This window comes from Phragmites australis, chromosome 14, assembly GCF_958298935.1.
Source record: "Phragmites australis chromosome 14, lpPhrAust1.1, whole genome shotgun sequence".
Classification (NCBI taxonomy): Eukaryota; Viridiplantae; Streptophyta; class Magnoliopsida; order Poales; family Poaceae; genus Phragmites; species Phragmites australis.
This window is the reverse complement of record NC_084934.1, coordinates 9,850,537-9,863,759: the sequence shown is the minus strand read 5'-3', so window position 1 is coordinate 9,863,759 and position 13,223 is coordinate 9,850,537. Positions and strand designations below refer to the sequence as shown.

The following is a 13,223-nucleotide window of genomic DNA, read 5'->3' as shown; positions in this document are numbered from 1 at the left end:
AAGAGCTCTGCATCTCAAATTGAATGGTGATGTATTAACTCCCGTAGGTTTCTTCTTTATGCCAGTCCTGTACAAGATCATTTTTTTGGATAATCTTGTACAAGATGTTGCAGAACCCTTAGACTATGGCCAAGGGTTTCCCTTCACGGTCCAGATTCCCGTCGTGAAGGGATTTTTATTCCCTTTAGCGCTCTAACGGTTTCCCTTCACGGTTTCCGTCACGAAAGGATTCCCAAAGTAATTCACTGCAGGACGGGATTCTCTCTCCTTTCCCTTCGCGATTCCCCTCGAAGGGAAGCTGTTGGAGATAAGAGAAAATAAAAGGAATGGGAATGGGGAAGGAAATCGAGAAGGAAACGAAATGAAAGGAATATGGTTGGAGATGGTCATAGGACTGGTGCTGCCACTAATGTCATATTCAGTTTTGCTATAGGATAAAAAATCATTTACGATCCTAATTTTTGCTATTGTTGTTAGCAAATTGTCAGTTTCTAAATTCCTGCAATATACAACATAACAGTTGCTACGCTGAGAACAATAGCATATGCCCTTTTTCTTAGTAAGGATAGCCTTTCTCTTGATTATTGTCCAATTAGTCACAATGCTGGCAGCATTGCTGAGATGGATGGGATGAGCCACAAAATCCGTGAGATAATTGATTCACTTGATGACAAACCTGACGATGCCTACTATGCAAGTTTCTACTCACGCTTTTTTCAAGGAGATAATTCATTCTGGTTTTTTTATCATGCTCACAATCCTTATTGATGGAAACCTCTTTCATGAGGAGAGTATTTCCATTGTAAGAGATTATTATATTTCCTTATTGATGATGCCGGCCGTGCAGCATACAGGTTTCTCTTGGACTCTTGGGACAAGAAAGATAAGACTTCTTGCAGTGCGTGGAATGTTTCCTGCAGCTGAACTGAACTCCTTTGGCACCATGACGAAGTGAATCCCTGAGAATTTGTTTTCAGTAATCTTTGAAGTCCTTAATTGCACATATAACAAACAGATCATGGTTTTTATTGATTGCTGTGAAACCTTACTGCCGGTGTTAAAAGTTGTGACTTACTTGCGATTCTCAACTTTTATTGACCGATGCATGCTCCTCCAAACAAAACAGGTTGCATTTCATTTCACTGGATGCAAACTGTTGGAATATAAGGCACTTTTATGTTTAATTTAATCCATAAATAAATCATGAGTAGAAACTGATAAACTGATAAACTGATATGATCATATCACCAGAGCATAATCTCGACATGCGTATGAAAGCACAAATATATGACTAGATCTACTATACTCGAAATTAGAAATCGCAGGAAATAAAGTACGAGTAACATGATTTTTATGTACTCGTCCTGTACTACGAAGGTTGCTGAAGATACTGGTTGTATCGTGTTGATGGCACGATCGATCTTGCTGATGATGCACCGAAATTGTTGACGATGACAGAGGGCAGCGCCCAAGTGACCAGGAAGACGAGCCGTGATGAAGAACTTGAGTAGTCATGCGGAGCACTTCCCAAAAATCTTATTCGTCCTCTCCCAGTGCAAGATCTCAAGAGCGGGAGTTTCGGAGATCTGCTCTCCCGGTTGTTGGTGCACGTCGACTGCACCGCCGAGATGGAGTAGACTACAGCGGCAACACAACAGAAACAGAAAGAGGCAAAAACCCTAACTCTTATATAGACTCACATAATGAGAGCGTTCTCAATTTTAGGGCTACTCTCAATTAGCAATCTATGTTTTTGTACCTAAAGAGGTTAGGGTCCTTGCATATATATAGGGAAAATCCTCCACCTCTACCTCCATTAGTAATATGGTACTAATAGAGGGTGGGCCTCAACATGGGCCATCTCTCCACAATATGGGCCTTCGAGATTTATTAGGAATTATTACATGGGCCGAGCCCAATAATTCTAACAATCCCCCACCAGATCTCAAAGTCCCATAGAGAATTACCAATTTTCCATTGTTATTTGATATACCAGTGTTTCAGTGAAGACTGTTAAGTTGAACATCCACCTAGAACATCAAGCTACACTCATTTACAACTTGAAAAATGGACTATGCCTTGGATTGCATGTTTTGTGCAAACAAGTTTCACTTAAAACCATAACTAATACTTGGCTGCCAATAGACTACCCCGCGGGTGAGGCATATAAGTCATATTCCATGGTCTCTTCATGAGTTTACTAGAGATCACCCAAATCTCATAGACTGCGACCTGCGACCAACAGTCAGACTCATATAGATGTGTTCTTTCAAGAATGCTCTGTAGGTCAGCATCTTTGCTACTTAAAGCCAACAGAGCACATTAAGGCATTAGCCAACCTGCCTTACAGATCTCTGAGAGTATTGCATCTTCACTCGAGTGGGTCAAACAACAAAGATACTCTCCTCCAGTTAGACCAATAGCTCATTCTTCCCATGTCCTAATTCACGAGATCTCTGATCACATAAGTTGGGTTACCACTATGGTATAACTCACGTGGATCTCATACCCATCTCCTTCGATGCATTATCTATCACACTTCATGATAGTCTTTTTGTAAAGGGGTCTGCCAGGTTCTTAGCTGTTTGGACATAATCCAAGGTTATCACTCCGGAGTTTCTCAATTTCCTGACAGACTCCAATCGTCTCTTTACGTGCCTTAAGGACTTGTCATTATCTTTAGAACTATTTATTTTGATAATAACTGTCTGATTATCACAGTTCATAAGGATAGCTAGTACCGGTTTCTCAACCACAAGTAAGTCCATCAACAACTCACGCAGCCATTCTCCCTCAACAGTGGCTGTATCTAATGCAGTGAGTTCTGCTTCCATAGTTGATCTTGTCGAGATGGTCTGTTTGCAAGACCTCCATGACATAGTAGCACCACCTAGAGTGAATACATATCCACTTGTGGCGTAAATTTCATCAGCATCAGATATCCAGTTTGAATCATTATAACCCTCTAGTACCGATGAGTACCCGGAATAGTGAAGACCATAACTCATAGTACCAAGCAAATAGCGCATGACTCGTTCAAGCGCATACCAATGTTCATCACTCGAGTTAGAAGTAAAGCGACTCAATTTGCTCATAGAAAATGAGATATCAGGCCTTGTAGCACCAGCTAGGTACATGAGTGATCAAATAATTTGAGAATATCTCAATTGGTCCCTGCTACTTTTCTTATTCTTTTGAAGTGTCACACTAGGATCATAAGGTGTTGGAGAAGGCTTGTTATCCTGATAACCAAAGCTGCTGAAGACCTTCTCAACATAATTGTGTAAGAGTAATCTCATTCTCTCATGGGATGGTGATAATGTGGGAAAGGCAATGTATGATAGCCTCATGCTTTGCACTTCAAAAGGTGCGGCAACACGGAATTAATAAAACCTTAATAGTGATTTGTCACATTTTGGGGATAAATGATAAATAGTTTTGCAGTTTTAGCTTGCTTGATTTTTACTCAAGTCTAAGTCGAGTTTTGCGCCTTAGAAAAATATTAATCACTTCAAATATGCAGCCCCCAAAAACTTTTAATTTTTTATGATATTTATTTTTTCTTGTTAAGCACAATGTCCACAAATCTACCCTAATTGTAATGGGAAGAATGTCCAATTGGGTGAACACCTTAAAAAAATTATCTCTGGTACTTAAATTTTTGTTGGAGCTAGGGGCTACATCAAAATATGAAATTCGTGTGGCAGCATATATAGGCAAAATTTGATCCAAGAAATATATTATATTTGAGGAGCCCAATAAGATAAGATCGAACAGTGGAAGCGCTCAAATCAACAAATTTAACTTCAAGAGCTTGATAGCACAAAATCAGATAGCAGAAGGATGAAGGAATCAAATCAACAAAAATGGAGTAGAGGGGTTTAATTGTACAAATAAAATATTACACATTCTTGTAGTGCATTACCAAACAGCAGGAAAAAAAAGAAATGACTGCATCAAGTGGAGACACTCAAGGTTACCTATTCTTAAACCAACTTACGGAAAGGATTTACCAGACTGCTAGCACTTGACTTTTGTGGCGCCTGCGGTTGTACTGCCGCAGCTGGATAGTAATTACCGTCGTAGCATGCTTGTCCGGGCTCAGGGCTGTTTCTAAGTTGGTCGCATATCTCTGGGGACACAGAGCTCGAATACCCTTCGACAAGTGAACAATTCCATGGGTCAGCAATAGATTTGACACTGAGGGAAGTATTTGATATGCAAATATTGCTGAAGTTGTCCCCTGGGATGCCCTGCAACATTCCCGCAACACCAATGTTGACACCCACGACGTCCTTGATAGTTATGTTGCTTATGATGGGGAGTGCATTCCTGTCGTAGTTATCGTCAGGATGTTCACCATAGCTTCCAGTGATCCTGATGGCTATGGAAACGTTGTCCATGCTCACATCAGCTACATACACATTTTTCACGTATCCTCCGCGCCCTGGGGCGGTCTTGATTCTGATCCCATGCACTGAGTTGACTATGCGGATGTCCTCTGCTCGAACATTTGATATGCCACCTGACATCTCGCTTCCAAAGGCGATCCCAGCGCTGCTCCTTGTCTGTCCTGTGATGTTGCGGATGCTAATGTTGGAGCTAGGATGAGCAAAAGAAATGCCATATTCATCCCACCCACTCTTGATGACGACAATGTCATCACCATTTCTTATGTAACAATCTTCAATGCACACGTTTGTAGATGAGTCTGGATGGATTTCAAGTTGCATTAGTAACAGACATGGTGATGCCAAGAAATAAAAAAGAAACTAAAAGAAGAAAAACACGCAGTTAAGGACTTCACAATGTTGACAAATGAGTCATGCAAGAAATACTGATGTCATATATCAAGAAACAACATTTCGATTTTTTTGAATTTATATAATAACTATGGTCTTTCATTTAGTTATGGCACATGCATCTGAAGAACAGAATTAAAGCTACACTCTAAGCACATATCTGATGAATATCCTGAATATCTGAGTACAGAACATACAGATGCAGCATGCGCTCTATATTTCAAGGATAAATTCACGATGTGCCACTGAATAACTGCCTAATCTCTAATATGCCACTCAATGTGAGGCTGACATTTTTAGATAATGTAAATACAATTTTTGGCCTCTACACTAACAAGACGTCAAGAAGTCCAGGATGCACACAACTTTTTTTTTTTTTTTTGAAAATAGGCACTCATATTCACGTCCAAGAGGACTTGAACTTAGGTGGTCTAGTCGTACATCTACACCCTCAACCGAGGTAGGCTCAGTTCCTGTGAGGCTGACATGTGAGACATGAGCCCACATGTCAATGAGCATCGATGGCATATAAGGAAGATTCGAAGTTATATAGGGGTATATTGTGGATAGCTACTTACATTTTTTCTCTGTTCAGATTTAGTTTGTTTTGTTAAAGCGAGAACAGGGTCCTGCAATTTTGGATGACAGTGATTATTTAATGAGTACAAGACTAACTGCTAAATGGTGAAAAGAGGGCATAAACTAAAACAACTATGAATTTAGAAAATAATTGAGGGAGTCATAAGCAACCTAAAGTTGCAGAAAAAGAATCAAGCACACCTGGATCAATGCCGTCAGTGTTTGGTGAACTGATAGGTGCTAGGATCGTGAGATGCTGGACAAGAACTTGGCTGTTGATTGGGCAAAAACACTCTACATCATAAATTTACAATTGCATTTGGTAGTGCTTCAATAATAAAATAACAAAAGGAATGTTAGAAAGGAACCTGCAGTACACAGGATGGATGTTCCAAAATGGTGAATTTGTAAAGGTTAGATTGGAAATAACAACTCTGGTGGAGTGCATCAGTTCAACAAGAGGTGGTCTAGTATAATTCAATGTGTGGTTGTGAAACCAGTCCCACCAAATTGCACCTTGGCCATCAATGGTGCCGTTAGCACCTGAAAAGAGCATGATCAATTCTTTATCATGTACCGGCAGATTAGAAATTTAGAACGCTAGCCAAATGAAGTGCATGATGCAGATACAATACTTACCAGTTATTATCACATCAGTAAGGTTGGATCCAAATATTAGACTTTGATGTCTTTTACCAGGGAGTTCTCTGCCACGCCCATAGGATGGAAGAGGATCAATAACTGGCCAATCAGATGAGTCCTGTAAATATCCTCATTACGGCACCATAACAAAATGGTTGCACTGTTGTTTCAGTAGAAATTCACTTACCGAAATATGAGATCTAGTTATAGTAGCTACATGATTATTTTTTTGTTTCATAGAGCACTCTATGGAAAATAAGATGTACAGGTGATTTTACCTTTTTTGTTCCAGTAGGTGAGACCAGCATAGAAAATCCTAGATTTTAAGTTAAGGTGATGAGGCAAGACAAAAATTACTGTACTAAAAGTAGGTAAATAATTGTTTACAAACCATTCGTGAAGTCATCTTACTTGTGATCCAAGAATTGCTGCATCCTTGTCCAGTGACAATGTGAGATGGCTGATTAGACTAAAACTTCCAGTCAACCACCTTCCAGCAGGCACAAAGAGCTGTGCCCCGCCCTTGTCAGCAAATGACCTGAGGTAGAAGACTGCATTCTGAAATGCTTTTGTGTTAAGAGTTACACCATCTCCAACAGCACCAAAATCGGTTATTGAGGCACTGTGGGGCCTATCTACCGCCGCTGTCAAGTTCTTGCAGTACATCCCAGATACACTAGCCCATTGAGTCTGAGCAAGAATGGTTGTAAAAACCAAAAGGACTTGAAATATCTGCGCAAAATTCCAAGAGACAGCATCAATAGTCATATAATACTGAAAAGTTCTTCATTGCTAATGATCAGCGTGAAACAAGGTCTGAATTATGCAGTTTTTTATGGAAAACAAAACCAAAACCAAACAGTGCACATGCAGATACATATTGAGGCTGACCTCGTTTGGTTTCTAGTTCATAGTTACATCGGAAAAATGGGGAAAAAAATTCATTTGTAGTTCTATCCATAAGATTTTTCCTTACAATGGTTTGTACCAAAAGGATGGAAGCTAAATTGTTAGCTCAGAACCGTCCAAGGCTAAATTGTAACAACTTGATGTTATCATTTCCATGTTCGGAGTTCGGTCATGAGGCACAGGTGCATCAAGTATGGACCTCAGATACTGAAGTAAAATTTCCACTTCTCCAATCCCTTGCAGCAATATTTCTCATCACATTGCCCATCCCATGGTCTGAATTCTCAAGGAACTGCCAAATCTGCCTAGGGTTATTGGATCGATTTAACCTTTTTCATTCAAATCTAGCACCATAATTCGGCCAAAGCGATAAGGAGTCCACTACAATAGAGCACTCAAGGAGCCCACCACACCTCTCAATCTCAGGCTCTTAGCTAAGGAGCTGAGAAAATTCTCTCGCGAAGCAAGGAATCACCAATAACCAAAACGAAATTCAATAGGAAACAAATTGCCCACTTACACTTGCGGATCTACTCATCTTTCTCGCCGAATGGGGAATCCTCGTCCTCCCAGTCCACCAGCTACCAAATTCCCATAAAGATTCAAGCGCCCTTACTCAGAGGCCCCAAAGATTTGACCTGCAAGAACCGCAAGTAACACCACAGGACCAGCGGACAGCTGATTAAGGAAACAAGGCACAAGGAAATCAAGAAGAGAAGAACACAAGAGCAGCAGCGCAGTCTGTTAAGTGCTCACCGAAGGAGCGAAGCAAGAAGCGATACTACTCGGGCGGCGAAGCCCTCAGCTCCTCATCACTCAGGACAGCCTTCCAGCATAGCGAAGCAGCACCGCACCGGCAGCAGGATTAGGCTATGGACCCAACTCCGATAATGGCGTTCGGGTCTTCGGGAGCCGTACCAGGAATTGGATAGGGAATGACAGTAAGAATGTTCGGCCTTGATTAGCGTGGTCAAAGCACAAAGCCCCAGGATTAGGCCCGCATCTTATTGGCCGGTTCCTGTAGGTGAAATTGACACATAGTGACACTGAACTACACGAGCCTAACCAATGTTTGGTCGAAATCTTCGCTACTCTGAAAAGCGCTGTGAGTGGAGGCGGCAGCAATGGACGCCTATCGATATTATAGTATCTCTTTCATAATTTTATAGAAATTATTTCCAAAAAAATAATTTTATAAAAATTAGTACGATATGTGACCCTGCAGCACACATATCTTCTCCCTATCGCTCCTCCATGTACGGCCCTACAACACATGTGAGCCTTGCAACACATAAAGATCCGTGGTAACACACGGCAGGCACGATATCTTCACTACTTTAAAAGCGCAGTTGATGGTGGTGATGGTGGTCCTCTGTCACCATCACCAAATATCTCTCACAGCCTTATAATAATTGGTGCCAACACGTAGGCCCTACAACACATAAAGCTCTTCTCCGCCGCTCCTACATGTACAGCCTGCAGCATACATGTGGATCTTGTAGCATAAAGAGATCCGTGGCAACTCACGGTGGGCACAATAGCTAGTTAAGCTAGAAAATGGTGTTTGGTTTATGACAAAGCCAAATTTAGAGTATAGTTAAAATTGAGAGGACAATGATGTTTGGACTATATTAATTAATGTCAATTTTGCAAGATATATAAGAATGACATGTGAGTCTTACATGTCACTAGTTTTTCTCATAAACATAGCTATTATGGACCTTCATATGTAAATTTAATTACAATAAATACAAAGGTGAAAATGGATCATGATACCTAGTTTAGGAGATATAATGATTTAAAACTTAAAAGCAAACTAAAAGGCTCATTTATTGTACCTAATCAGTTATCAACACCACATGTACATGCAGCCAAGTAAAAATGTAGGCGTTGTGGGAAATCGCTAAATAATATTCTAATTAATTATTAAATCGATCATTTACACAATTATGACTACAATTATTAATCAGAATATCACCCCAATAGTCCCGACAGGTGTTTTGTGCCTAAGATTAGAACACATACTTTTCCAATATAAACATCACAACAAAGCTTAAGAAAGAACAAGTATTAAGTTATATTATAAGTTCTAAGTTATTAACCATTTACATCAAAAGAAAGCTAGGAGGACTAAAGAAAAACTTACCTCCTAATCAAAACTAGAAACTACACAGGGAAAGATTAACATCTATGAACCAACAAAAGCTAGGTAAAGCCATATACCCCTAGGTTCCACCTAAAAGTCTCGCCACACGAGTAGTTTGCACTACTCATTTCCACCACCTACATCGATGGATGTGAAGTAATCAAACACGAGCTCCTCCTCACCGTTAGAACCTAAAAGAGTAACGTGAGTACGAAGTTATTAACAAGACTTAATCCATAATTGGTACATATAATAACCCGACTCCAAGAACTATGCATTTAAGTCATTAGCAAGGAGTAGGCCACAAGGTCAAGTAAATTCATATGCGTAAGCAATCTAGACTTTTATGTGTGAGCATCTATACTTAACTCAAGGTACAACTACCCTGCAACATCAACCTACACATAAATGTAAAAGGAACCATATCATACAATAAATAATCCTCAACAAACAAACCCGACATACCATACCAATCAACCTAAATTCAGAAACTCTACGACCGATGCGGATTGACAGAAGCATGCTCATAACCGAGAGCACGACAATTCAAATTATTCTTAAACCCTACAGTGGGTATAACTTTACCCACATGATCCGGGTCCATCCTCTTGGCCCCCGAGATAACTTTTCTCATACTCAGAATTACACACCTGCATATGTCCCTATGACACCAAGGTTACCGCGAGCGTGTCCCGAACACCTCCGGCTCCTCACCACCTTACTTCTCCTTTATTTTTCTTACGTGTCACAGGATAGCACGGCGTATGATACTTAGCTCATTCGTCTATTATCCGAATATGTGGTTATACAGAAAGTGCTAAAACCAACAGCACCAACGGATGGTGCTTAAACGATGCAAATAGTATATGACATCCAGGCTCCTCTCCCGACCTACCTCCAGCCCCGCACACATCTCGCCTCATCCTCACATCTCATACAACTCACATCATTGCCATTATATTTTGTAAACAATAAGTAAGCCTTAAACTCGCGAACAATGGTTGAACTATTCTCATCTTCTACCGATGACCTAAGCATTGCTAAGCATTTCCAATAACTCGTAAGTTAGATATCAACAATGTAGAGATAATACAAATCAATATATGGATAATCAAGGCTACAGGAATATCAAGGCTACAAGAATATGTAGAGCTAAGCATTTCCAATAACTCGTAAGTTAGACATCAAGGCTATAAGAATATGGATAATCAACATCAAGGTAGAGGTAATATAAATCAATATAGGTTATAGCATATAAACCCGATATCGGCATCATTAAACATGCAAACCTACATAAGCCATTAATTTAGATTCCATTCAATTCAAACTAAAGGGTGCAATATGGTTCAAATTAAAGGTGCGGTTACCTGATACTGTCTGCATAGCACTCACAGAACTCAAGTAGCTCGGTGGCGCCTTCACTCGTCTGGACCGTTGACGCAATGCCCTCTAAATGAATCAAGAATGCATTGTATAAATAATGAAACGATGGAAAAGTGTGCATATGATGCATGATTGAATATTAATAGAGCGTCGTGGTTCAAAAACATCTGCAAAAGACCACCAAATAATTAGGGTTCCGAAGTTTGAAACCCTGGACAAGGTAACTTAAGTACATACAACCTTGAATGGTTGGCGGTCAGACCGACGTGGAGGTGAAGTTTGACCGTCCTCCTACATAAAGTTTTTGCATCTGGCGGTCAGACCGACCCTATTGGCAGTCTGACTCCTGACTATTGGGTTTTGCTGTGGTTTGAACTATCTTACCGGCAGTCAAACCGGTCTGAGCGGCGATTAGATCGGTCTGAGTGGTGGTCAGACCGTGAGACCCTGCTGGCGCCACTTTGCGAGGCCGCCGGTGAAGGCTCAAGTGAAACCTTCAATTATAAAGAGTACCAAAATGCTCTATGGGACTAGTGGAATACTTCTAAAGTGATTTGGACAATATTCACCAAGCTGAACTCAAAATACCCTATGTATAAGCCCTAGCTAGGGTTAAGCTTGGGTCTAAATGGAATGGAGATCAATTAGAGCTCATGAACGATGGGAAAATAGTAGGGGACGTCTCACCCTAGCGTAGGGAAGCCTTCTATTGGAGGGGATCACTCCGGAGAAGCTTCGATTTAGAGATCGGGCTTCAGGATGGTTTGGGGCTTGAGCTGTAAGAAACACACATAGGAACTCTCCTGACGAAGAGGATGAAAGGGATGAGCTCGAGGAAGTCTTCAGGGAGTTCAAAGAAGTTTCCTCCGTCGATCTCCGGTCCTCGTGGATGTTGAGGTAGTCTCTCCCTCTCTCTTGGTGTGGGTGAAAGAGTGAGTGAGAGTGAGAGTGTGAGAGAGTTGGCCGATTTCCTTAAGTGGATCCTCTGTGTTGTGGCGATCAGACCGCAGAAAGGGTCGATCAGACCGTGAGAGGGATCCTTTGCTAAGTTTTCCTAAATTTGCCCCTCTTTTGTCTCTTTTTTATTTTCTTATTTTCTCCAAGGTATTTAGGGTCTTCCTATATCTTTCTAAACCATTTCCACTCTCAAAAGTATCCAAAATAATAATTAATCGCATAAAACATAACGCCATGATGGTTATGTATACTTAATTATGTAATTAGCATTTTGGATGTGACAAACACCCTATTTCCGCCCACGAAACAGCTATTGATTTGGCTTGCTTTGTATTGCACGATGCTGAATTTTTATTTGCTAGCCAAATATAGGTTGCAATCCAAATAAGTGCCAAAACAACCAAAATTTGGCCTGACATGTCGGGGCACAAAACCAAACAACCTGCATGTGACAACTAATGTCTTTGAAATACTTAAGGTACAAACTTGAAAGAAATTATGGGCTGATTTTCTTAAAACTTATTAGATTTCATACAACTGGACGATAGATATTAGTGATCAAAGTCAGTGGCTGACCTAAGATTCAAACCAGGGGGGCTAATTTCTAAGCACAAAAATTTTCATCATTCAATGGAGAAGAGTAGATCAGCAGAGCAAGTAATGCTGCTACAGTGCCACCGGCCGACTCAGTGACTTACCACCCAATGGAGAAGAGCAAATCAGCAGAGCAGGGCCTTGCTGCCTCGCTGGGGTCAGTGCCTCGGTGGGTCACTACTCGGTGCTCATTGCCGTTGGCCGTCACTAGGGTCTCCACTCTCCGCCTCCGGGTGATTGGGTTTGGCCACTGGCATTGCCATCGGGTTGACATCGCAGGGCTGTAAGGAGCTGGGAGTACGCCGTAGGGAGTGGGGAGGTCGGGAATCGATGGCTCGGTGTGAGGTGCCACCACCGTTGGGGAATGACGGGACATCGGGAATAAATGTCGAGCAGATGAGCACGCACTGACGAGGCAAGGTGAGGGGCACTCGGGATGGGCCCTAGGGTCGAGGGAGGGGACTTGATAGGCCTTGAGGGGTGCGATACATGGGCCATTTGGACTAAGCCCGTGATAGAGACCCTAGCACGGGCCGTAGGTCTGTCTCTGATCAAAGTTATGGTTTAGAGACGATGGTCAAAATTTAAAAAAGTGGTAATGTACACCCATAGGACAGATTAAAATGTAATTTTCCTTTTGGTTCAAAAGACAAAGGAAACGACTCAGGAAGAGGTTTGTTTCGATCAGAAGATAAAATAAAATATGATTTTTCTAGGTCATGAAGAGAGTATCTCAAATATTCCTAAATTACTATTTGTCTTTTTTTGACGCCTTTTTATTCTAGCTCTTTTCTAATTCTTCCTTCTTTCTCTCGTCTTCCACAAAGCCATAGATAGTGCATTTGTAACTAGGAACTTTTTTAAAATAATAGTTTTTTTGAAAGAATTTCAAAAATAATCCTCTGCCTCGTGAGGGAGTCCAGTTTTTGGTGGGGACACTGTAGCACCTAGGCCCATAGGTAAGTAGTACTTGTTTCGGTGATTAATGACAACCGTATCATTGTGACTAACAAATTTGTTTTGAAGGTATAAAAAATTTTAGTTCACAATGATGATTGGGTATTCTTAGTCCCTGAGTTGATTATATGGACGATCAAAGGAGATGTGCATCAAGATTAAGGATCTTCTAGTTCTAAGTGTCACAAAGGAGACGAAGGACACTTAGAGTAGTATAGGTCTTCTTTCTTAGTCTTTTGACCATACTATAAAGA

At 40.9% G+C, this 13,223-nt stretch overlaps 1 protein-coding gene across 1 annotated transcript; it reads right to left on the bottom strand.

Moving 5' to 3' along the window:
* Nucleotides 1-3,833: 3,833 nt before the first annotated feature.
* LOC133890859 (probable polygalacturonase) lies at nucleotides 3,834-7,984 on the bottom strand. The gene is made up of 7 exons (XM_062331470.1): nucleotides 7,689-7,984; nucleotides 7,453-7,570; nucleotides 6,435-6,755; nucleotides 6,021-6,141; nucleotides 5,750-5,924; nucleotides 5,583-5,653; nucleotides 3,834-4,711 (listed from the first exon to the last, which is right to left on the bottom strand). Exons 2-7 carry the CDS (start codon nucleotides 7,468-7,470, stop codon nucleotides 3,987-3,989), a joined length of 1,431 nt encoding a protein of 476 aa, XP_062187454.1. The 5' UTR covers nucleotides 7,471-7,570; nucleotides 7,689-7,984; the 3' UTR covers nucleotides 3,834-3,986.
* Between the last annotated feature and the right edge of the window lie 5,239 nt (nucleotides 7,985-13,223).

Excerpts from the sequence above, each read along its gene's own strand:
- LOC133890859 (XM_062331470.1), bottom strand. Across the intron at positions 6,142-6,434 it reads CAGCAATTCTTGGATCACAA|GACTCATCTGATTGGCCAGT; the intron begins GTAAGATGACTT and ends GGATATTTACAG. Across the intron at positions 5,654-5,749 it reads ATCCATCCTGTGTACTGCAG|CCAAGTTCTTGTCCAGCATC; the intron begins GTTCCTTTCTAA and ends CCCAATCAACAG.